The sequence below is a fragment of the Colobus angolensis genome, unplaced genomic scaffold, assembly GCF_000951035.1.
Source record: "Colobus angolensis palliatus isolate OR3802 unplaced genomic scaffold, Cang.pa_1.0 Scaffold105, whole genome shotgun sequence".
In the NCBI taxonomy this organism is placed as follows: Eukaryota; Metazoa; Chordata; class Mammalia; order Primates; family Cercopithecidae; genus Colobus; species Colobus angolensis.
Window position 1 is genome coordinate 3,498,466 of NW_012111475.1, and position 26,873 is coordinate 3,525,338.

The 26,873-nt window shown below is 36.9% G+C and overlaps 1 protein-coding gene across 3 annotated transcripts in view; it reads left to right on the forward strand.

Moving 5' to 3' along the window:
* Positions 1-26,873, forward strand: part of KIF6 (kinesin family member 6) — a 386,472-nt gene that overhangs the window by 104,401 nt on the left and 255,198 nt on the right. For all 3 annotated transcript variants that reach the window (XM_011944312.1, XM_011944316.1, XM_011944305.1), the window contains exon 6: positions 16,841-16,970. In XM_011944312.1, coding sequence (XP_011799702.1) covers positions 16,841-16,970 — 130 coding nt within the window. The remainder of the gene's footprint in view (positions 1-16,840; positions 16,971-26,873) is intronic.

The following is a 26,873-nucleotide window of genomic DNA, read 5'->3' on the forward strand; positions in this document are numbered from 1 at the left end:
TCAAGACATACTATAAAGATGGTAATTAAGGCAGTATGATAATGGCAAGAGAACTGACAAATGTATCAGTGGAACAGAATAGAGAGCCCAGAAATAGACCCTTAAAAATATAGTCAACTGATTTTTGACAAAGAAGCAAAAGCAATTCAATGGAAAGGGAATAGGCTTTTTTATAATTAGTACTGGAGCAACTGGATATGCACACATGAAAAAAATGAATCTAGACATGGACCTTATACCTTTCACAAAATTAACTTGAAATGAGTCATAGACCAGAATGTACCATGCAAAACTATAAGTCTTCTAGAAGATAACATAGGAGAAAATCCAGATGACCTTGGGTTTGCCAATGAGTTTTTAGATGCAACACCAAGAGCATGACCAGTGAAAGAAAAAAATTATAAGTTGAACTTTATTAAAATTAAAACTTCTGTTCTATGAAAGACACTGTTAAGAAAATGAAAAGACAAGTCACGGGCTGGGAGAAATTAATTACCAAAACATATCTGATAAAGATACAAATACACAAATAATTTTTATATCTGAAATATACAAAGAATTTTAAAAACTCAACAATAAGAAAATAAATGCACCAATTTTAAAAATGGGCAAAATATCTGAACAGCCACTTCACTGAAGAAGATACACATATGGCAAATAGCGTATGAAAAGAAGCTCAACATCACCTGTCATTAGGGAATTGCAAATTAAAACAGTGATATACCACTACTTACAAATTAGACTGGCTACAATCTAAAATACTAACACCAAATACTGGCAAGGATGTGGAGCAACGGGAACTCATTCATTGCTGGTGGGAATGCAGAACGATACTACCACTTTGGAAGACAAATTGGCAGTTTCTTAGAAAATTAAACATACTTTTACCATACAATCCAGCTACTGCATGCCTAGGTTTTTACCGAAATGAGTTGAAAACTTATGTCTAAACAAAAACATCCCCACAAATACATATAGCAGTCTTATTCATAATTGCTAAAAATTGGAAGGAACCAAGATGTTCCTCAATAGGTTAACAGATAAACTATAGTACATCCATAGAGGAGAATATTATTTGTCAATGAAAAGAAATTAGCTATTAAGCCACAAAAAGACATGGAGGAAATGTAAATGCATATTGCTAAGTGCAAAAGTTAGCATGAAAGTCTACATACTGTATGATTCAAACTATATGGCATTCTGGAAAAGGCAAAACTGTAGAGACAGTGAAATGATCAGTGATTGTCAGAGGTTGAGGGGGAAGGGTAGAAGAATAAATAGGTGAAGCACAGGGGTGGGTGGTTAAATTGTTCTATATGATACTGTGATGGTGAGCACATGATGTAACACATTTGTCAAAACCCACAGAATTTACAATAAAAAGAGTGAACCCTGATGTAAACTGTAGGCTTTAGTTAATAAGATGACAACAAAAAGGAATGAACTATTGAGACAATCAACAACTTGAATGAATCTCCAGGGAAATATGTTGAGTAAAAAAAGCCCATCCCAAAAGGTTTACATGCTGTATGATTCCAGTTGGTGAACAGATTAGTGGATACAGGGTTAGGGAGGGGAGGGGAATGGTTGGACAAGGTCAACACAAAGGATCCTTGTGATGATGCAGTGTTCTGTGTCTTCACGTGGCTCTGGATACACAAAGCTACCCATGTGATAAAATTGCATAGAACTAAATGCACACACAGACACACACAAGGGAACATAAGCAAAATTGGGGAAATTACACAGAATTAAATATTAAATGCACACACAAACACATGCAAGTGAGAATACAAGCACAACTGGGAAAATTGCATAGAACTAAAATTATACACACACACATACACATAAATGAGTACAAGCAAAACTGGAAAAATCTGAATAAGATTGGTGGATTGGATTGCCAGTGTCCTGGTTGTGATATTTTAATACTATAGTTTTGTAAGATGTTACCATTGGGAAAAACTGGGCAATGGGTGTATGAGATTTCCCTGAATTATTTCTTATAGCTATATGTGAATCTACAATTATCTCAAAAGGTTTAATTTAAAAAGTAATTGGCTATACATTGTATATAGACAAACATATGCATATACACACATATATGTATTAAACCTATTCTGTATTTAGAAATTTTTTAGTGTTTCAAATCAAAATAGAAATTCTATTTTTGAAAGCTTCTTATGTCACATGCTATAAAAGGAATATAGTTAGAATCTAAGTTTGTCTCATGAAGTTAAACAGGATAACTGTTGGTCTTAGCTGTGGAGAAAATAATCACCTTACTTTAGTATAATTTTAGTATTCCTAAATAGGAAAGCATATTCCACTTAAGATTCTACGATTGTCATGGTTATTACTATAAAAAGGAGCCAGTAAACTCCAGCATTCAGTATTGAAATCTTGGCTGTGTTGTATTTTTTGAATAATTTGTCATCAAAGGGGAAAATGTCTCCAAATGTTACATTTAAGTCACCACATTTCTAATACCTACTGGATAGAAAACACTGCTAAGTGATGCAGGAGTTACAAAAAAATTAATGCACAGTCTCTGCTCTCATGGCTTACAGTCTAGTCATATGAATTCATTCATGTATTCAGCAAACATTTGTTGAGACCCAACTTTGTTCCAGACATTGTGGTAGGCACCATGTTTGCTAACGTAGTCCCTGTTTCCCTGGAACTCATAGCAGAGAGGATAAAGCTAGTATAAAATAGCATAAGGTGGAATATGAAAAACATTGTAAGAGCCAAAAAAAAAAAAAAAATGACAAGAGCTCACAGGAGAAAGAAATCACATCAATGCAAGAGATCAGGCGCAAAGATTCACAGGGAAGATGGCAGATGAAATCATCCTTGAGGGAAGGGGTAGGACTTGGGGCAGTGGAGTGTCGCTTTTGTGTGGAAACAAAGTAGAGAAGTTGAAGCATAGGGCTTGTTCTGTGACAGTTAGTAGACCTGTTTGACTAGAACCCAGTAAGGGAGTAGGCAGGAGCATTAAGACTGGCAAGGTATAAATGCAAGGATTTGGTAAGCAAGGTGTAGCCCTTGGAGATTTTGACTCCAGGACATAGCATAATTGGAACTGCCTTTTAGGAAGAAAAATCAGTTAGTGATATGTAGGACTGGAATGAGGTGGACGAGAGTCAGAGCATTGTGGAAAGTTACTAGGACTGCTTAGGTGACAGCGGGAGTAAAAAACAAAGCAACAAAATTGGAAGGCATCATAATCTGGTGGCTTGAAATTTAACTAAGTGTAAGAATCACCTGGGATGATTGTTAAAAATGCTAATTCCTGGCTTCCATCCGCAGAAAATTCAGATATGTTTGAATAAATATCCCAGGTGATTCTAATGCAGGAGGTTTGCCTTAATCCCTTCCCTCATCCACCTAGGGGAAGTTGTTTTCTGAAATACCAGGAAAATCTCTCCAAAGAGGATAGCGAATCAGTATTTATTGAGCACTTATTTTATGACAGTTTTTATGCTAAAGACTGGGCATACATTATCTCATTTAAGGAAATAGGTATTATAATCCATGTTTTATGGTTGACACAACTAAGGTTCACAGAGATTGTGTGATGTTTCCCCAAGATTTCGTGTCTGCTAAGAGCTAGAACCAGGATATTAACCCTGTTCTATTAAACATCAGAGCTGGGGGTTCTGATGTCCTTTCCTAAGAGATCCGTGTCATATCCCAGTACTCCACCTGAACTCTGAGCAGACTGCAGTTTCTAGGTTTCTTTAGGCCTCTGGAGCCACTTGTGTCGGTCTGAGTGAGCCAAAGCTTGTCCATTTTAGCCCCATCTGGTGCATGTCAGACTCTGCAAAAGTCTGAAAATAAATGTTCTTGGCCTCAAAGGGCTCTGGTTCTAATAGAACAGACTCATAAACTGATCATTTCAGTTGTGCATAGTAAGTGATAAGATGCCCTAGATTCTGTGGGGGCAGAAGAGAGGAAACTGATTTCAACCTGGGGGTTCAGAGAAGACTGGAGTAGGCTTCACCACATTATGGTCTCCGACCTCAGCTGGGCCCTCAGCCTGCAGAGCAACACATTGATGTGCCTGGTGCTTTTTGTTCCCATCCTTACAATAATTTTACCAGATATTCATCTCTTTGGTCAACTACTCCCTGCCCCAAATCTCTTTGAAACCCATTGTATCCCTGTCTCAGAAAGAATATGGAACCTGTCAAACATAATTTTCCTCAACTTCCTGCCTGTCACCCTTTTTCTCACTTACCTGCTTTCCTCTAGTCTCAGGAACTCTGTCCTTTTGGAAGCCAGTTCTCCCCCATACATTTTGGACCATCCTTGCATCAGGCCTAAACCTGTTTTGTTTGGCCTACACATTTTGTGTTTAAAATTGTTTTACTTAGTGCTTTTAGATGAGGCATGCATCCTTCGGTTCTTACTACTACCTTTTGCATTACATGTTTCATTTGTGTTATTTTTTTCTGGCTTCTATGGGGATTTGAGGGGACTCCTAGGCCTATAAGCATAGATCTCAAAGTTAAAGCTAACTCCAGTCTTTTCTTAAACTGAGTTAATTACTGACACAGCTGGAATGGCAGCCTCTTGAGGAGTTGGGGGTGCTTTCCTGTAGGATGATATGAGTAACCAGTGACCAGTGATGCTAAGTCCTACTCTATGTCTTGGCCAGGGACTGTGTACCTTGAGAACTGAAACACTGCCAGTGATCATGATGAAGGGAATAGAAAGCCCCTCTAGCCTGAAAATGACATAATTCCACACAAAGTCTAGCCCAACCTACTAGAGTAATAACAAGGGGGAAAGCTGGCTTCCTCTACTCTCAATAGCCAGTTGAAGGAGATTGTTCTCAATATCAGAAATGTCTTAGACATTTAGGAGGTTGTCTTAGTCAGCTTGGATTACCATAACAAAATACTATAGACTGGGTAGCTTAAACAACAGACACTTACTTCTCACAGTTCTGGAGGCTGGGAAGTCCAAGAGCAAGGTGCTGGCAGATTTGGTGTCTGGTGAGGACTCTCTTCCTAGCTTGCAGATTGTTGCCTTCTCGCCTGGTAGGGGGAGAGAGAGAGAACTCTTGTTATAAGGATACTAATACCATCATGGGATTGGGACCCCACCCTCATGACTCATTTAAACCAAATTACCTCTCAAAAGCCCCACCTCTATATATCATCACATTGGGAATTAGGACTTCAACATATGAATTTGGAGGGGACACAAACATTTAGTCCATATAATAGAAATGTTAGCTTTCACCAACCATTGCCTGATAAGTGATGCGTGGAAGGATAGGAAGAAACAGCTTCAGTGTTTTCACTCGTATATCTGGAATGTAGAAATATATCTGTGATATTCAGAGCTTTTAGTGACATGAGATTAATTAATGACAGGAAAAACACTGTCACCTCAGTCTGTTCCATTTTCCTTGTGCTTTGTGTATAAACAAATGCATACACTTTCTTCAGCCATTAAGAGGTGAAATACACATTCTAAACTGTATATTAGTATGGATTTGTTTTGCTTTGACATATTGTCCTGTTAGTCTCCACAATTGCTTTAGGAATTGATTTGTTCTGATAGGACATCATTTTCAGAATCTATTCTCAATTTTCAGTATATAAAGCAAAACCTCAGGATTATTTAAACAGCTTTGAATGATTCTAAGCTTGCTTGATCACTTTATTCTGTTCTTTAGAAAAACGTACAGGGTTTAGAAACATGTCTGTTATAGCTCAACTGATAGAGAAAAAAATTATTACAACCTTTTGAGAGTGTTAATACCATGTATTACCAACAATTTACCATATTGCAAGAATCTCAATTAGCTCTTTTGAGTTTAATTTATATTATAAAGAATTTAAACTGTATTCGTCTCTTCAGTTAACTTATCATTTAGTTGGAAAATGGAATATACACATGAAACACCTGAAGAAGCCTCTGCACCACACTCGACTGTCCCACTAATAATGTATGTACATGCGAAAAGAGCATACACGTGATTTAGAGCTGCAGTTGTCTCATAAAAGGAGCTTACTTCAGCCAGTTGTTTCCTGTCACTACCTACTCAGGTCCCTTTTAACACCCCCATCTCTGCTCCCACAACTCTCAATGGTTTCCTTATTTTTCTGACGTATGGCAAGTTCTGACTGAGCCAAGAGCTGACAGTGTTGTGGAGGTAGGAGCAGAGCTGAGCTGGCCTGAGAGAGGGGACACATGGGAAGAGCCTTTAGAATGAAGTCTAGGTGAGGGAAATGAAGAGATTACATCAGATGACTAGAGGAGTTATCTGGGCCAGGTGATGAAAGTCACAAACAGTATATTAATCTCCCTGCTCTGGAACTTCCATAGCAGTTAGCCTATGTGTGATTCTGCAGTTAATTCTAATTGGCTTTGTGTTTTTATATTGAATAAAATATAGTAGTTGAAGATGTTCTACAAAATGAAAATTAGTTACTATGAAACAGAGATAAGACTGATGGTATTCAGACCAACCGGCCAGCTATTATCTATTAGTATTTATCTAACTCGATCTAAGAAGCAAGCTCTAGGAATAATCCATTTAGAAAAGTAATGGCTAAATAGATCTCTTTTACAATAGAAAAAGAAGGTAAAATGCTCAGGAAATGTTCAAGAACTTTGTGAACAAGATAGTACATTTTTCTGTGAAAGTAAAAGAAGACTTGAAAATAGATAGTTATTAATCTGTTTCTGAGTGTGCAGTATGAATATCTTAAAGGGGTATCCTCATATTAATGCATAGGTTCAGTGAAATTCCAAACAAAATCACAGAGGCTTTAAAGAACATATATATGATCCCAGAGTTTATCTGAAAGGATAGACAACCAAGAAGAACAAAGAAATTTTCAAAAAGTGGAAAAGTGAGATAAAATTAATGACATTATCTGTTCAAATTAAGTAAAAATTCTAATAATGAAATCATGTTATACTACTTCTAAATTAAATAGATGAAGAAAAGCAAACAGATTAAACCAGAATCATATTCTATACCATGTAATCATTTAATGTAAGTAGAGGGAAGAATTCTTCAGTCAACAGTACTGGACATTTGTGTTAGTAAATTAACAACTGCAGGTAATAGCAGCCTAACTTACAATGGCTTAACCAAATAGTCTGTTCCTTGCCACACCCCAAGCCTCACCTCTCCCACACCACCGCACCTTAAAGATTCTAAAAATAGGCAGGGAGGGTTGCTGTGGAAGCTCCAGGATGCCTTCAGGGCTTCCTTCCATCAGTCTGCACAGCCATTCTTAGTGGGCAGCTTTAGTCATCGTGCAAAATGGCTGCCTTACCTCCAGCATCTCGTGCACATTTCTGGAAGGAAACAGGCATCTGCTGCCTGAGGCTGCTCATGTCCAGGAAGCTCCATCCAGTGACTTTTACTTCTTTGTCACTGACCAGAATTTTGTGATATGGGCAGCCCTAGTTGCAAGAGAGTCTGGGAAAGTCTAGTGTTTTTAAATAATTCCCTGAACAAAATCAAAGCCTAATAGTTAGGGAGAAGGGGAGGACAGATCCCATATAGGCAACCTGCATCATGAGCCACACAATCATTGATGGAGAGGAAAAAATACATTTAGAGCCCTCATTTCATTCCATCAACTCATATCCCAAAAGTGTAGAAGAAAAGTGAATTTTTATATACTCTGTTAATTTGGAAGGACTTTAAGCTTAAAAATGACAGAAATAAAAGATTCATACATTATAACAGTTTAAACTTTTATATGTTAAAACAACATTTCTAATACGTCAAAGTTAAAAAGCAAGCACATAAAATTTGCATAATAAATATAAGAAACAAAAGGTTTTATATATAAAGAGCTCATGCATTTAAGTACCCCAAATAAGTAGACAAAAGACAAAACGAACAGATGGAAAGAGGTTCAATTTCTTTCTTTCTTTTTTTTTTTTTTTTTGAGCTGGATTTTCAGTTTTGTTGCTCAGGCTGGAGTGCAGTGGTGTGATCTTGGCTCTCTGCAACCTCTACCTCCTGGGTTCAAGTGATTCTCCTGCTTCAGCCTCCCAAGTAGCTGGGATTACAGGCGCCCACCACCACACCTGGCTAATTTTTGGAATTTTTAATTGAGATGGGGTTTCACCATGTTGGCCAGGCTGGTCTCGAACTCCTGACCTCAGGTGATCCATCTGCCTCGGCCTCCCAAAGTGCTGGGATTACAGGCATGAGCCACCATGCCTGGCGAAAATAGGTTCAATTTCATTAACCATTAAAAGAATGTAAATTAAACAGAACATTTTAACCTAAAATATTAGCAAAAATTTAAAAACTAATGTTCAGTGTTAGTCAAATGATAGTGAAACAGGCACTCTCATGCAGTAGGAATATAAATCAGTATAACATTTTTGGAAACCGTTTTACTGGCTACCTTCAAGGAAGCTACTAGTTATTGGATTTTAATGTGCAACATACACTACTAAGCACATTTGTTCATTCATCCAATGTATTATTGTGCATCAAACATATACCAGTTGTCCTTTTAGGCCTGGGGCACAGCGATGAACAAGGAACTTAAATACATGATTCTTTTCTCAACAGTCCACTGTAGAGGTGATATTGTCTTCAGTTTATAGAGGAGACAGAGATGCAACGAGAGTTCCTAAGATACCAAAGACTTACCACTAGCACATGGGGTGGGGCCAGGATCTCAGCCCAGGTTTGTCCATTCCACAGAGGGTGCTATAGGCCTGCCAGGTATGATGAGAGCCTTAAAGCTGTTCAAAGCTTTTGATCTTGTAATGTCACCCGCAGAAATCTTCCCTAAGGAGAAAATATGAATTATTTCAAAAGCTTCAGGATCAGATATATATTGATACAGTAAAGATGTATATGTATATCTATGTCTATCTCTCTCTCTCTCTCTCTCTATATATATATATATGTATATATATCTTACCATGTTATTTAAAACAGCCTTAAATTGGAAACAACAAATTCTCATAAAAGAATAGTTAAAAAATTTCATTAATATATCCTAACCCTAAAGTGTTGTGTAACTATTAAAAAAAAAGTTGTAGGCTAGGTGTGGTGGCTCACACCTATAATCCCAGCACTTTGGGTGGCCAAGGTGGGCAAATCACCTGAGGTCAGGAGTTCGAGACCAGCATGGCTAACATGGCAAAACCCTGTCTCTACTAAAAATATAAAAATTAACTGGGCACAATGGTGGGCACCTGTAATCTCAACAACTCAGGAGGCTGAGGCAGGCGAATCGCTTGAACCCGGGAGGTGGCAGTTGCAGTGAGCCAAGATTGTGCCACCGCACTTCAGCCTGGGCAACAGTGCAAGAGTGTGCCTCAAAATAAATAAATTAAATAATAAATAAATAAATAAATAAATAAAATGTTGAGGGGTGATCAGAAGAGAGTAACGTGTACATTTATAATTTTATGATCTGCAAAATGTGTGTAAGAAAATTAATTATATTTTATATATTTATATATTATATATTAACATACAACATTGTCCTTGTGATGAGGCTCTGCTTTCTTGGTTCTTTCTACTTTCATACTTTTTCACAAGAAGTATGTATTATGCTTATAGTTGGAAAAATAATAAACTGTATGTTAAAATGAAAATAAAAGTAAATAAATTCAGAACTTGTAAAATGTAATATCATAAACTAAGAGGTGTATAAAGCTACCTACCTGGCAGAGGAAATGCTGTGATTTTCCAGAATTACAAATCCATTGCTTCTAGATGTATCTATTTTTATAGGTTTCCCAAATGTGGAAAACTTGAGCACATAATTTGTGTTACTACCACTATAAAATCTGAATAAGAAAGCAAGTATTAGTAGAAACGGGAGAAAATTTTCTTTGAAAAGAAGTTGGTAGCTCTAAAGAAAACAATTTTTAGTGCACTGCTCTATAATTACTATATGGAATTAGGCCAAACAAGGCATTTCATTAAATGATGGGTTATTTGTAAGCCTGGAGCATCAGAAGGAATGTGATACGGCTGAATGTTGTTAGAAATTAGCAAGGAATACTAGTGTAGCAAGCACAGTTTTTTGATTATCTAAAATATTCACTTTTGGAAGAGCAAGCAAATGATGATGTCTGGCAAGTCATAGGTAAGTGTATGATAAACCATGTTTCAATAAATTAGATTTGGGCACCACTGATGGTTGTGAAGTGATATTGTTAGGGCATGGAATAGTTTGGTTAGATTAACATAATACAGAAAGATATTCTTATCAAGTTATTAGCCATCTAAAACTTTATTATATTTGGGGATTATTGTGGAAATAGAAAATGGAAATAACATAATGTTTCATATTTGTGCTGAATCTTACTGAAATGATTAAATTATAGTGACTAATAAATAAATGAGTGCAATCGTCCCTGAGAAAGTGTTGGTTCTCCTGGTTCTCCTATACATTAATTGTACCTAGTATGGTCCCAAGAATCATAGATCATTCTTGTTCGGGCTTCACCTGTCCATAGCAGTGGCCAACAGCTTCCAGTTATGTCCTGAGTCCCTTTGGTGATGTTCATTTTCATGGCATATTGAAGCATACGAGCACAGTAAGCAGCAGACACTTCTGGAAAGTATGCAGATAGTTCCTCATTGTTGCTATGCATCCTCACACCTTGTTGGATACATTACATTAAATGATTTTATCCATTGGTCATTTCAATTCTGTTCCTCTTCAGACAGGGAAGAAATCATATACAGATTACTAGCACTTCTGAAATGGCAGACTTATGGTAGCAGGATAACCTTAGGAGGTTGGTTAAGATTGTTGGGAATTCAGACTTATAAGAGTCCAAGTCTAATAACATTATTATTTAGCAATAAAGGTCAATCAGAAGTAAAAATGATAATATTTAGAGGAGATATTTGCCAGTTTGAAATAAAAGAAATTAATATGGATAGCAAGAGAAAAAATTATCACAAGAATTACTCAGAATATTTGGTAGTGCTGAGTTTGGACTTCTTCTGATAAAGTGTTTTATTTGTTAGTCCTCTTTTTAAGAAGTTAGAACTTGGTGTTGTAGGTTGCAGATTATATTAACTAACTTAGTTTCTAAAACATGTTAACAGAAAAAGGAAACTCTGTAAAACATTTTAAAGAGGTTTATTTTGAGCCAATAAAAATAAAATAAAAAGAGATTTATTTTGAGCAATCTGGTTACAGATTGGTTTTGTGCATTTTGGAAAGTGGTTTTGTGCATTTTGGAAAGACAGGAATTATAAAATCATAAATCAATGCATGAAAGGCATACATTGGTTCAGTATGAAAACGTAGAATGTCTCAAAGGAGGGACTTAAAAGTCAGAGTTGGGGTTTTAGGGATTCTTGGTTGGCAATTGGTTGAAAGAGTTAAGCTTTGTCTAAAAACTTGAAGTCAGTATACAAAGGAATGCTGAAGTTGACACTGGGGGCGTCTGTTATCTGTGCTATGATGCTGCATCAGAGTCAGGTTGGAAAACAAGCCACATTATATTGGGTTAATTTTTAAAAACCTTTTAATTAGATTTTATGGTGTGTAGAGTGTGACTTAACACTAGTCTGGCATGGCCTTGGGCCTTGTTTATAATTTGGTGTCTTATTCCCACAAAAAGTTTGTTCTATGAGTCTTGTGATCTCTGTTTTAACATTAATGCTGGTAAGTTGTGCTGAAACTTCAAAAGGCAGGGTGCATAATGAGGCCTGTCCAACTGCCTTTCCTGTCATGGCTGGGAATTCAGTTTGTCAGATTTTCTGGGGTCCCCTTGGCCAAAAGGGGGTCCATTCACTTGGTTGAGGGGCTTAGGATTTTATTTTTAGTTTACAAATGTCATGTGATCAGCTATATTCTTCATTGTCACTGAAAAGATATGATGTTAGATAAAACTACAAAGAAAAGATACGGTTTTCAAGCTACTAGAAAGAGCTTTCGAAATATCTCACTAATGGTTAGAGAAAACGTCCATTGCTTTTAGCCCATTTTGTCTAGGTCAACGCCAACACAAAAATGTGTTGCAGGTTCATGAAACTTTCCTAAGAAATGTATTTCAAGTATTTACACTTTACAACAGAGGAAACTTTTTAGAAAGTTGTAATCAATCTAAAGAAAATCTACCTTTGAAATTGTTTAAATGCAGAAAGGAGGGGTCACCTTACATAGTTTTCCTAAAACTTCACATCTCTCTTTTTCCCTAAACCTTCACCATAAAGAGCTTCTGAGAAAATCTGTTGGGGTGAAAAAAAAAAAAAAGGATATTGAGAACTGACAAATAATGTTCTCTTTATTTAAGTGACTTGTGTTGGGACTATGTTTACAACATGTGAAACATATCTAGTTATTTAGAAGAGCCTCGTGCACCCCCACCCATTGTCATGAGGCCCACCTGCCCTTGACATTGCTCTAAGTCACGGTGTCTAGACAGAGTGGCCTCTAGTCTGTATGACCTCAAGTCACCTTTATGTGACTTATTAAAAGGCACCCCTGCCATCTATTGGAAAATTGTTGCAGTATGCTGGTTTTGTTAGGAGGCTCTTCATTGCCTTATGACAGACACTTGTCATGATAAGTATACAAACCCATGATGTGAATAGCACCCCCTCAGACATGGCGCCATTGTGTAGTACATGACCTATACCATCATATGGGACATTTGCAAGTAGATAAAAAATAGAAATCACCATGGCAACACTTATATATAACATGAACATTAGAAACCATGTTCATTGCAGTAATGCCCAGTAAGTTCCTGTTCAGCAAGTTGGTGGTGCTGAAATGTGGAGGTAGGGTGTCGAGTGGGGAGGATTCTTTCACTGATAGCTTCCATTATTGAGAACAAGAGCCTGCCCATTGCTCTTTATATGTGTTTCAGTCAGTTAAAAAGCGCCTACAAATTCCAACTACTTAGCCAAATGGAAAAGATTCTCTGTTTAGAGAGAAAACACAAAGCTTGCTTCTTCCCCATCATTAAGCAGGCTGAGTACACTTAGCAGAACTTTTCCACTTAGGTATCCAAGTTAAGGCTATCAGTGACTTTTCACTTGAAATCTAAATATTATAGAAACATTTTGTAGGGAAAACTGTTCACAGGCCTGTTGAAAAAAAAAAATCAAATAAATAGTTTGGGGGTTTCCATCTTGGAATTAGAATGTTTATTTAAGAAACTCTAATAAAGCCCTCTTTCAAACCCATGAAAATTATAGTCAGACCAAGTGGTAGACTAAGGATTCAGGAAATAGCTATTGATTTGTGAGGGACAGAGGGAAAGAAAGGGCCAGGAAAGGAAGGAACTTGATGAGAAACTTTTTGTAATGGTCCTTATTTCCTTCAACTTTGAAAAACCATTTCACTGGCAGTAGAATTTAAAACACTCTCATTTCGCAACTACCTCTCCCAGGCAATAGGTAGTGCCCAGGGCATGGCTTAAGTTGGGTTTCTATGAGCAAAGGCATGAACGTAGGTGGGGCTGATGCACTGGCTGCAAGACTTAGTGCAAAAAGGATTTTCAATGGGGGCAGGCAGGGCAATATGGGAAAGTCCAAAGCATCATGCCCAAGGGATTGGGCAGAAATCAGAAAAGAATCTGAAAACTGGCAAGAAGAGACCCTTATTGGTGAGGGAAGGTTGTGTTTCAAAGATTCCAGAAGGATGCCAGAAGTGGACTCTTTTATAGCGTGCCCACAAATGAGCCCTAAGCAGGGGGAAGCCCATGAAAGAAAATTCTAACCTGCCTTTTTATTTACTTTTCAAAACCTCCATGGTCAAGAAATCAGAAAATAGTGAGAAACACATTATATTAATGCATAGGGATGGGTTACAAAAGATAGTGGAAAGTTCTACGAAGAAACAGCAAGGGCATGTACAAAGTGTATTTTGTGACAAAGCTGGACAAGCACCTGGAAGTAAATGTAGAAGTGTAATAGTTCTGAAGTAACTACATTGGAGATCAAAGGCTCTGAGTGATTTAGAAGAAAAAAGTAGCTTAGCCAAATATCACGGATCACATTTAACCCTTTTTACCTTATGCATGTAATTATTCTATGTAAATATAATCCTAAATCAGTGACCCAAATAAGGTTGTCTAATAAATGAGCATGGTTAGAATTCCATACTTGCTTGTTCTCTGCATTTCCTGTTTCAGTGAAGTAATGGCGAGATATATAGGTATTAGGTGTCCTTACTATTACTTACATTTTTTGATTCGGTAATGATATAAACCCCTTGGATGTTTAGGGAGACCCGTAATTCCCAGTTGAGCGTTAGTTATGGTGTGGTTAATGTTGTGTGGCTTAGTATACCCACCAGCTGCGTGGTCAGGGAGGTAAAAAGGAAACTTCCCCTGGAAAGGCAGTCCTTTTAAAATTTTCAGTGACCTTACCTATTAGTAGATGTGATTCATCAGCTTCTTCAGCTATTATACAACCAAGAAAATTAGTAATTTTACCCTTTGAGTATGAAGTGGAACTAGATGGAAAGTAAAGATGAAAAATCAGAAACCTCCTCTCCACGTGTCTACTAGAAGGGATATTAAAGATGAAGTCAGTGGCTCTCAACCTTGGCTATACACGAGAATCACGTGGGACTTTTACAAATTCTAATACCCAGACCATACCCTGGACCAATCAAATCAGAATCTCTTAGGATGGGATCTAAGCAGCAGTGCTGTGTATGGGAGTCTAGAGAGAGTGGGGTGGGTGGGGGTGGGTATGTGTATCCACAGATAGTTCCTTTTGGGAACACCTGGATTAAATGAAATAAGGCAAGTGCCTGACGTACATTTAGTGCCTAGCGAGTGTATCCACCACCTTTGAATTGTTTCCTGCTACCCCATCTCTCCCTTTTCCAAACTTGCGCAAGAATAGTATTGTATCTGTCTTGGTCTTTCAAAGTGTATCACAGGTGACTTTGCCTCAGAGTTAGAGAATTCATTTTTGAGTTCATGATGACAAAGACAGAACACTCATCTTTTCTTTTTTTCTTTTTCTTTCTCTTTTTTTTTTAAGCAAGGCCTCGCTCTGTCTCCCAAACTGGAGGGCAGTGGTACAATCATAGCTCACTGCAGCCTTGAATTCCTGGACTCAAGCCATCCTCCTACCTCAGTGTCCAAAGTGCTGGGATTACAAGCTTGGGCCACTGCACCTAGCCCTTTTCTCACTTTTAATATACCATCTTATTATTTATTTTGTTACTTTATCTTCCAATATTCCTTAACTTCTTTCACCTATAAGCCCCAGAATCTGTCGGTTTAGGAAGAATCGTTACTTCTGTATCTCTAGGGATTTAATTTAGCCAAATCTTCTTGAGCACTTCAGAAAAATCAGGGTGGAAATAAAGTTTAAGGAATAAAGGGAGTTTTTAAAAATAGAATACAGCTCATCCATTTCAATTCAATTCAAATGCCTTTCTCTTTTCCAAGCATTTTTAATAAGCTCACTTAAGAGTCTTGTTGAAAAATAAATAAATTACACTTGTTTTCATTAAGAGAAAATATCTTTTTCCATTTTTGCTGGTATTGTTGAAGGAAACAAAAAGGAGTCTAAAACTTGGCAAAGGAGGACATTATTAGTGACATATTGGTCACAGATGTGCTGGTAGAGCTACATTTTCTTCCTGCCATTAGGATTTTAAGTGCCCACAAATTACATATGAAAGTCCAGATAACTTTCTTACAAAAGGGAAAGATGAAAAAAATTATGATACTTGCAAAATCTTCATTTTAAAGATATTCTAAATAAATTTTTATAAAAAAGAAAATGACATAGGTCCATCTGCTAGTTTTTCTTTTAAAGGAAAAGTAATGCTGGATGATGCCAACATTTACTTCGTGTCATCAATTCCAAATGTTTTCAACAAGTGAAGATACCTGAGATACTCTTTGGCAATACTTGTGAATAATAATATTTCCTTTCCTTAACAATTCTTAAGAAAATCAAGATGGCAAAATTTAAGAGGTAGAAAGGAACTCTCTTTAGTAACTTTATGGCTCAAATCTGTAGGCCTGTAAAGCAGAGTATGAGGAGTTTAGCCAAATTTTGTTCCATTGCAGAAAGTCCTGGAAGGACTTTAGGGAGAGTATTGACAAGCCAACTCTGGAAACAGGGTTAGGATTCACCTGGGAGGAAATGGTCTTGGCATCAGGATGCCCATTAAGGTAGTTGTAATAGATGAATGTAATTCCAGATCTAAGGCTCCGACTAAAAGGATGTAATAGAAGGAATAAGTATGTTGTAAATGAAAAAGGATCAAGAAACGGATTTGACAGGCATTAAAATAATAATGGCAAGCTAAATATTTATTATAAGACTTCTTGAAAACTTTTTATTCACCTTGATGAGAAAACTTGATAAGGGAATAACTCCTAGAAGGATGACAGTTGCCTCAATTTTCATCATGTTTAAGTTGGTAAGTGAACCAGTTTGAAATGTCATGTAAATTGAAAGTGATATGAAATTGAACAAAGGAATGAGTTCACTGCCTATGTAAGAAACTGAATCATGATACAGAAAAATATATGGCCTAGTTTCCTGATATGTAGGTAGAAAATTATTATCTGTTTGTATTTTTAATTCAATAAGAATATGCATTCTAAGATGATTTAGCGATCTGATTATTACAATGACAGGTGGCTTTAAATCAGGAGCTTGTAATATATTTTTCAGTCCCAAAGCTATTTGATAGTACTGTCAAGGGAATGTCAGTGTTTGATTCTAATCCAGTGCTGTCTGGTATCTTGTGTGTTATTTGGTTTTATAAGTTCAAGACGTCATACTATACAGCTTTTTAAAAGCCTGTAGGGAAGACTTCAGATTCTTTTCATTCTCAGCAGTATCTTGTTTTCTTGCTTCCCATTTTCCTAGGAAAGTGACAATACTGGAGGACCCTGATCAGAACATTCACCTGAAAAACTTGACTCTCCATCAGGCAACCACAGAGGAAGAAGCTCTGAATTTGCTTTTTTTAGGAGACACCAACCGAATGATTGCAGAGGTAATAAACTGCTCTCTGCAAGCTGTTTTTTCAACATTGTAGGATATAGTATCTGAAGCCAGGGTGGAAAAAAAAAAGCTATAATAGACGTTTAGGGGCAACAACGACCTTAAAAATAATCTCGTCCAAACCTCACATGCAGATAAAGGAGCCCAAATCTAGAGAAGTGAGGAGACTTTCCCAAGGTCACTCAGCTAGCTAATGAGCAGAAACAGAAATCTAGACCCCTATATTCTCAATCCACTGCTTTTTCTACTTCAGTGTATCTACCTTTTAGTTTTTATTTTTATATTTCTAAGTTTTATACAAATTGGTTTGTACATTAATGACAACTTATTACATGTCCTAATTATAGGAAGTTTTGCATATTTTCTAAAATTTAAAAATAGTCCATTTTCCTAACCTGAAATCATCCATATGTTAGCATGTATTTACATATCCATGTATTTTCATTTAGTTAGTGGGTTAATATGTATAAAGTACATAGAACAATGCATTGAACATAGGGAGCACTCTATGCATTTGCAGCTATTGTTGGCGTATCTGGGAACACACCATAGTGTGTATATCTCAGTGCAACATTTGGAACATACTTATATTAAAAATTATTCATTGTTAATCTGACATTCAAATTTAACTGAGTTCCTGTTTTTCTTGAGAATTCTATGCAGGAACTAGGATTGACCCAGCTTGGTCAGGAGCCCAAATTGTAACTGGTTTCTGATTGCAGATGGGGGGTTATGAAGCTCTCATCCAGCTACACTGTGGTGAAGGGAATGGGATGGTGGTGGTGGTAGTGGTGTGGGAACAGTTCCCCAAATGAACAGCTTACTGTTTTCACGGGCATTTTCTTTTTAAACCGCCCTTCCAGAGTTCTATATTTTACCTTGTCTCTGATAGCAAGTATTAGGTAGGGATAGTAAGCTAAAAGGATAAGTAGTCCAAGAAAAAGTTCCATCAGCCCCATGTCTGCCCTCTGGAATACCCTACCTTAGATGCAAGATAGACCAATACAAACCAAATTCAGATAGTGAAAGCATGGCATTGATATCTGTTATTATTTTGGACCCTTAGTTTTTGTTTTTGTCACAGTTGTGTATCAGTTTTGCATCAATATTTTTCAATAGACTAGCTAACTTATAAAGGTTGAGTTTATGTGCCGTATGTATGGATTTAAGGACACTTAAATTGTTATTTTTATCTGAAACAACATTCACATAGTTTTAAATTTCAGAATATTTTATTTTGCTTTACAAATTGGTATTTGTGCTCAGTACTCCAATATTTTGCCCATTTGATCATTTGTGATGCTCTTATTTGTCATAATAATCGAAGATTAAGGAATAAAGGTTGAGTAAGAATTAGGGCATATGATGACAAAGGATTTAGCATGCTCCACTAAATCCTGTTCCTCCATATATAGTTTAATAAACAGCAAACCAGAAGATACAGAATAGAAACGGGTCCTGTCCACCAGTGCTTCTGAAAAAGAGAAAAGATAGATTCATAAACTGCTATAAGGAAAACAAGTAGAGGAGCCTGTTGCTGCCTCAGTGCTAACTGACTTTCTTTCAGAGGTGATCCATCCCTAGAGAAATACAGGCCTCATCCTTGCCGATTACTTTCCCTCACCTTTAGTGGGTTATGGAAAGGCCCTTAACCTGTTCCACCATGACTTCCAGTAGCTTAAAAGCTTGGCCATCTGCTCTTTCAAAGTTATACATGAACTTTAGCTAATTACATGGTTTCGGGCTGTGGTTTTGTAAAGTTTTAAGGAACTTCCTTTGTGAAACTTACCTGTCTTACCACCTTACAAAATTCCAAGTCTTTTTTTTTTTAATTTCTTTTAATTTTTTATTTTTTGAGACAGAGTCTCGCTCTGTTGCCTAAGCTGGAGTGCTGTGGTATGATGGCTCACTGAAGCCTCTGCCTCCCGGGTTCAAGCCATTCTTGTGCCTCAGCCTCCCAAGTAGCTGGGACTACAGTCATGCACCACCAACCACCACACCTGGCTAGTTTTTTTGTATTTTTGGTAGAGACAGGGTTTCGCCATGTTAGCCAGGCTGTTCTGGAACTCCTGGCCTCAAGTGGTCTGCCCACCTCAGCCTCCCAAATGCTGGAATTACAGGTGTGAACCACCGCACCCAGCCAGAATTCCAGGTCTTTTCCTATTACTTACTGATGAATGTTTAATATCATAAATAGCTGAAACCTGAAGAAGTCCAATCCTAATAATGCTGGTTGTGCGTTTCTTTAAATGCACTGATTTCTTTAAAAACCCAAGTCTAATAGGTTTTGGTTGCTTCTGTGCTTGCTTTTATCTTTTCTTTAGTAATAATAATTACCATGTTATAATGAGAGCCTGCTTAGTAAAAGTCTTGCCATTGTTGTAGACATGTTGTATATTTCTAAATTATTTTAAAATTATACCCAATATTTAGCACCTTAGTTTATACCTTGAATGCAATGAAAACAAATACATAAAAATATAAATGAAGAGTAACTGTCAACCCCTAGAAATTCCTTATTATTCACAGTCTTCTAAAAAAGCATGTTTTGGATTACAACCTAACTGTCAGAATGCAATTTGTCAGCACAGAACGAGCTTACCAGGATAAAAAGAACAAACGAATCATTTTTTAAAAAAACGAAGTTCCCAATTTCCCCTTTACACAGAGGAATCCAGAAGTTGCCTTGGTAACCAGAAAACATTTGCAAAACAAAGTCTGAATAAGTGGGACACAAAGTGGAGTGCTCTTTCCTTTCATGTTCTACCCATAGCCAGCGTTTTAAGGAAAAGTTATTAAGAGTGGCTTCAGCCTCTTCTTATTTATTCAGAACTCTTAAGTAATTTCAGCAATCCTACCAATGTTTTGAATAAAACCTGATTATGTCCCTAGGATAAATTTTTTTTTTTTTAAGTTGAATTGCTGGGCCAACGAGAATAAATATTATAAAAGCTGAACTGAGTGTGACCCAGCATCCGGTCCACCAGTAGCGAGTATAACTTGATACTTTTTTGTCTTATAGCTGAAATATTTCTATCAAGTCGTCAAATCTAATTGAAGAAAGCAGTCTGCATTCGATGATCAGGCCATGCATAGTGCCATAGATAGGACCATTTGCCCCTACCTTGAAGGCATAGTCCTACCCATGGTCTAGGGCACTCTGTGTCCAAGTATGGTTCTAGGAAAACCTGCATTAGAATACCCTGTGGTAGTTAAATTATGCAGTTTCTTGGATTACATTGCTGGTTGATGATTCAGAATCTCTTCCATGTGGAGCCCAGGAATATGCATTTTAGCATTTTAAATGTGCTTAGGCTAGATTTGGGAGCAGTCTGGGCTTTACCCTTAAGAAAGCTGGTTGAAACTCACTCCCAGAGGAAAAAAAAAAAAAACAAGCAGGTCTATATTCTGCATCCTTGTCAACACAACAACATTTGAAAATTCTGCCAGTTTGGTAGACAAAAAAAGAAATCTTGTTTTAATTTGCATTTTGATTACCAAATTCTTTTATATCTTTACTGGCCATTTGCATTTCTGTTTTTGTTCATGTCTTCTATTTGTTTCTCTCTTGAAGTGTTAGGGTAGATCTGATTGATTTGTTGACCCCATGAGGGCTGGAACTTTGTCCTGTTCAGCAGTTTGTTGTACTGTGTATTGGCAGCTGTAGGAAGTGTCCGAGGGGTCTAGCATATAATTTCTTATATAGGTATTACCTGGTGTAGTTATTGACCTGGATGGATTCTGGAGCAATAATATGCTATATCTGGTATAAAACATTTGCTGTGAAACTGCTTGCAGGGGACCTTTGGTGAGAAAGGAACACTCAGTGCCGACGTTGGGAAAGTCTGGGGTCGCCTGGGTGGGCAGCTTGCTTGCCTTCCACCTGGCTTCCTTTCCCATGTGAACTGTCAGGTGACTTCCTCCAGTCAGTGTTGGTTCCACTCTGTGGTTTCTTCACCATCTCGCCCAATCCCCGCCAGGTAGTGCCGAAGAGCATGAACTTTGGAGACCTTCTTTTCTGCCCCTGGCTCCACCCTTTGCCAAGTGTGTGTCCTTGGGCAAGTCACTTAACTGGTCTGAACTCTACTTTCTAACCTGTAAAATGGGCATAATTATACCCACCTTCTAGGGATATAGAAACAGTTGAATTAAATAACATTTGGACAGGCCCTGGAGTTCTTAGCTGGTAACTATTTAAAGACAAGACTTTTGTCTTGTTCATCTCTATTCTCTCAGCACCTGGCAACTAGTAGGTCATCAATTATTGATTAATTGTTTTGTGGAATTCATGAGAGAGGAAGACCCGGTGATTTCAGGCAATAAGACCTCCAATCGCAGGCCCAGAATTGAAAGTGATTTTATGGTACACTGTGCCTATTGGTGAGTACTGAGAACATCACAGATGACTTCAACATTTTGTGTGTGTGTGTGATACTTCAAATCTTTTGAAAGAGGTTACTTTCTAAATAATTAGCCTATCAACAAAGTTTCTGGGATTAATGAATAATTTCCCCAAGAGTGATTAGAAGTCTTTATGCCTAAGTCTTTGCTTGAAATAAAAGACATACAGACACTCCCCAACTTACAATTATTCAGCCTTACAATGGTGTGAAATTGATATGCATGCAGTAGAAACTGTACTTCAAGTTCTCACACAATGATTCTGTTTTTCACTTTCAGTACATTCTTCAATAAATTATATGAAATATTCAACACTTTATTAGAAAACAGGGTTTGTGCTAGGTGATTTTGCCCCACTGTCGGCTAATAGAAGTGTTCTGTGCACGTTGAAGGTAGGCCAGGCTAAGGTATGATGTTCAGTAGGTTAGGTATATTAAATGCATTTTCAACTTATGGTATTTTCCATTTACGATGGGTTTGTTGGGACGTAACCCCGCGTTATAAATCGTGGAGCATCTGTGCTAGATTTATCTGAGTTGTGCTGATGTGCTTTGTAAGCTCTCAGGCTTTGCACATTAGCAAACTTTTGGAGTAAGTTGTATGACCTTGTGGAAGTGCAAACAGTTGGGAGACGGGGTGTGAGTGGGGGTTAATAGGTTTATGAGAGTTATAGGAACAGCTGTTCTTGGACGTGTTGTCTAATAACATAAGGATAGGGCAGGAAGGAAGGAGTAGCTTTATTGTGTGATTGTGTTTGTTAACACAACTTCAAGCCCAAATCTCCTTATGTGGTGTGTGTGGAAAACAAGAGGATTTTGGTTGCAATTAGTTCCAAAGTCATTAAAGGGATACTGACTAACACAGCCTCACCCATTTTTGTTTGAAAGATATGTTAGTTATACATAATTAGCAAGTTTGTTATAAAATTTGTGAACCTGGTTAGAGCAAAATATTCAACAGGCAAACTACATTTTGGCCTTGATCTTATTACAATAAGAATAGCATGTTTAGCAGGGTGCAGTGGCTCACCTTTAATCCCAGCTACTCAGGAGGCTGAGGCAGGAGAATTGCTTGAGCCCAGGAGTTTGAGGCCAGCCTGGGCACCATAGTGCGACCCCACCTCAAATAAATACATAAATAAGAATAGCATTTTCTTCTTATTAGGCCCTGATAAGTAGCTAGAAGCCTTAGTAAAAGATATATTGACAATTCTAACCTCTTTTCTTATCTATTATATATACCTACTAGGTATAGAAGAAAAGAAACTTTAATTTTGAGCACTTACTATATGACAAGTATTTCTTTTTGTTCTCATAATTTATATGTGAGATACATGAGAAATAGACAGTGTTCTTTAAATAACGCTTTGGTGTTATAACACAGTTTGCATTCTGCTCTAACCTGATTTAGTGGTATTACATGAACCATGAGATTTGATCTAAAACATCGATTAAAATAAAAGAGTGGTATGGAACAGCTATCATTAGAACTTTAAGATTTATATACTCCATATACATTATTAAAATAATAGTCTTTTGGCTATAAAATTTAGTCCCAGAGTTTCTTCTGATCTTTAAAGTTCTTGTCTCGAATTAAACATAGCATATGAAAGCCACTTTTACTCTGTGCAGTATTATTGACATTCACCAACAACAGCAGCAAAAAATGAAAGAGGAGAAAAAAGCCATCTGCAGTGAAACAAAGAAATAGCCATAACCTCAAACTATGGGAAAACCTGCCAAATACTATGAATGTGAATTATAGCGAGAGAGGGTGCTGAGAGCCAACTCATATGTCCTCCAACCTCAGGCAGGATAGAGTTTCCCTTTAAAGAAAGGGTCACAATTCTCAAATGCAAATCCAATGATCTTTTGGTTAGAGTGATGAGATCTGAAACACAGGCAAGTATGGAGGAAGAATCTGGGAATATTATATAGATATTCATTCTTACTCTAGAAGGTGGATCCAAAGAAGAAACGTTAAATACAAGCCATTTTTAGGATCAGCGATGTAGGCTCATTCCAAAGAAGATGGCCTTTGGTGAGTGGGATTCAGGGAGTTTGTTATTTAAGGAGCTTAACTATGAGCCATCCCAGACCTATTAGTGTGAAATACTGAGGAAAGTTTATGCTCTTGAGGCTAAAGACATAACAGATGTAATGTAAAAGTATTCAGGATGTAAACCCAATATGAATATTTCCTCACCTATCCTCCCGGCTACTCTTTAGGAAAGAGATGGTCATGTTCAAAGATAAAATTCTCGGAAGAAAACATCCCACAACCTATTTGTACATATGGAGTAGGTGTCAGAGCTGAGGAACAGATATCTGAAGGCTGATGAAATCAGAGAGCACGGGGCTTGCTCCTCATAATCTTAAGTATGTTATTTAAAGACAATCTTGGTTTTTTAAAAAAGAGCTTAATATTATAGAAGAGCCCAAAGAAAAAGATTACAAGACAAAGAAAAGCAAACCTGAAAAACTTCAGAAAATAAATGAAAGAGAAAAAGAAAGCTATTAAAGAAATGAAAGTGCCATTAGAAGCAAATAGGAAGGAGGAAGAAGAAGAAGAAGAGAAGGTAAAGGAGAAGGAGGAGGAGGAGGAAGACGTGAAGGAGGAGGAGGAGGGAAAAATAAGAGGAAGAAATGTGACTGAAAAATAACTAAGGATATAAAAATTAATGAGAGAAGGTGATATCTAGAAAGAGAGACAAAGGAGCATCCAGTTATGCATAGTTAGAAATCCTGAAGAAGAGGAGAGAACAAAGGCAACAGAAAAACTAGAGAAAAGTTTTCTGAAACTTGGAATTACTTGAATCTGCAGATGAAAAGGACATAACTGAAAAAATTGGAAGAGCTCAAAGAAAAAATTGGAAGAGCTCAATTCCAAGATATCCTCTCTTGAAGTTACTAAATTCCAAAGCTAAAGAAAGAGCCTTAAGGGCATACAGTCAGAAAATACAAGTTAACTGTGAGTGAAAATAAAATAGGTTATTATGCCTAATACTGGACATCTGTGCTTCTAGAGTTCTTCTTCGGCATCTCTACTCTGAGTGACATTGTCCTAAAATTTGTGTTGAAGATTGCATTGAGTGCTATCCCAATGAAGTTTCATGGGATATATTTTTTTCATTAGAACAAAATCATACAAATGTATATCTAAATTCTCCTTGGTGTGTTATTACCTGTGTCTTAGTTGTTTGTACACAGGATAGTAAACAGTAATTTCAGATTGTCTATAATCCCAAGGTATGTAGTATGTATAAAAAAGACAGCTTGAATAAACTGCTAAAATTCTTAAGATTGTTAGCTCTTTTAGCCCCATAATATTATTATTCCACTTATGTGAATAGTCAGACTTGGAAATTTTTAAACGAAAGCTGAATTTTAATAGGAAGAGAAAAAGAGAAGAAAATTCAAACTCAATTTAAAAGATGAAAAATGGACAGAGTGGACAATTATGATGAGTTACTGTTTTGATGGCTAAATTTAGCTTATAATTCTTTTTTCAATCAAGTGAAAAATACAGCAGGGGGTTTGGCAGACATTTTGGGTTATATAATTTTCATTGTTCAGAGAGCAAACCTTAATGCTGGTGGAGGATATGATGCTATCTAGCTCAAGGATGATACATAAGAATGATAATTGAATGTAGTTCCAATTAAAGATACAGGCAAAATCCTTCCCAATTTCCCGTATGTACCACCATTTAGCCGACTTAGATTTTGATGTAAATGTGTTTGACTTTGATTTGCCGAATCTTGGAAAAATGACCCTTAGGGAAGTAATCTGAATCCTGACATCCACAGAGGAAGCTTCAACAGAACCACTAATTCTGACATTGTTTTCCTAAAAATTTTTGAGTCAGCTAATAGATCTTTGAGGATGTGAAAGTCAAAAATCCATCAAATTGATTCCAGACTTGTTAGGAGGGATGCACAATAAAACATACTAGACCTATTCTTATCATAAAGGCAAATCATAATTATTAGAACATTCTTATTATATGTTCCAGGTTGTTCCAAAGTTTGTTTTTAAATTTTAAACAAAATTGGTGTGTCTAGTCTATTTCTCTTTTACAAAACTATTTTGACAACACGCTGGATAAGAAAAAGACCTAGAATCCTGCAACTGGGGAAAATCATTTTGACTACTTTTCTAAAAGCCAGGTATCTTATAAACAGAAAAGTCAGACAGAAAAATGAGAAGTTTAGGATCATTAATTCCAGTAGAAGATATCCACTCGGGAATATTTTGTTGCTAGGCAGTGTGTTCTGAAACACCTCCAGAAAAGATCGAGGTAGGTGTTTATAGGGTCATGTGCTTAAACCACTAGGTTTGGTCAGGTCTCACTTTTCCAGGCGGAGTTAGAGTACATCAAGGGCATAGTGAGCTTCCTAATTCAATTAATTTAATATGGGAAGAACTATATAAAGAATCAGTTAACCAACAGGTAATGGATTAGGTAATACTTCATTTAGGGTGAGGTTTAACCTGAAAGGCTGAGATACTAACTCAGAAAACATTTAAAAAAACCACGTGGAAGTTAGCATTTTCAGTCTTCAATTCAGATAGCGCAAATGAGCAGAGGAACAGATCAATTAGAGTATCAGTGTAGAAAGTGTTATCAAACAAGGAGAACTGAAGTGGAAAGCTGAATTCTAGATCTTGTGGTTGCTATTGTTGTTGTTAGTTGGTTTGTTTTAAGGAGTCTCAGGCATATACTTTACAATGTCCTGTTCAATCGAAATGAGATTTCTTTCATTTGATCTATTCTAGATTAGTGGAAATTCCTGTTGAGATGTTTTACTCCAAGATAACAAAGTGATTGAAAAAAATATTTTGGTACACAGGAATGGAATAAAAGGTGTAAGTTATGGCAAGAAATAAGTAAACATTCAAGATACCCTAGAAAACTTTTAATGTGATATACAGAGGTTATTTGAATCATTGAAGGCTGAATTAACTGTCTACAATCATTTTTGAAGTGATTGAAAACATAAGTTTAACTAAAAGCAGAAATAAATTAATTTCACAAACATCCATAAGAGTATTATGTAAACCCCAAGAAATTATATTTCACTTATTGATTCTTGCCCCCAAATCAGAATTATCATTACTAAAAATGGCTGGACACACACACACGCACCCCACAAAAAAAAAGCATCGCCGTTTATTTTCAAATTTCTCTTTCAGCCGACAAGTATCTCCTGCTCTATAGAAAATGATTATTATTCAATGAGATTTGAGGGGTTTTTTATCACATGAAATAGCTTCTGAGAGTGGTAGCTGAGCCAGTGCCAGGGAGAGGCATAAAGGACAGTAGAAGGGGCCTTAGCACCTGTCTCCGGTCCTCAGTGCAGGCATTTGATGTTATGTGAAGTGTCCTAACAAAGCAGCATCAACCCCTGCCTCCACAGTCATTGCTGCTCCAAGCCCCTTCTGTATAAACATTTTGAAGCCACTGTTGTCTGACAGGGTCATTTTTGAGTCAC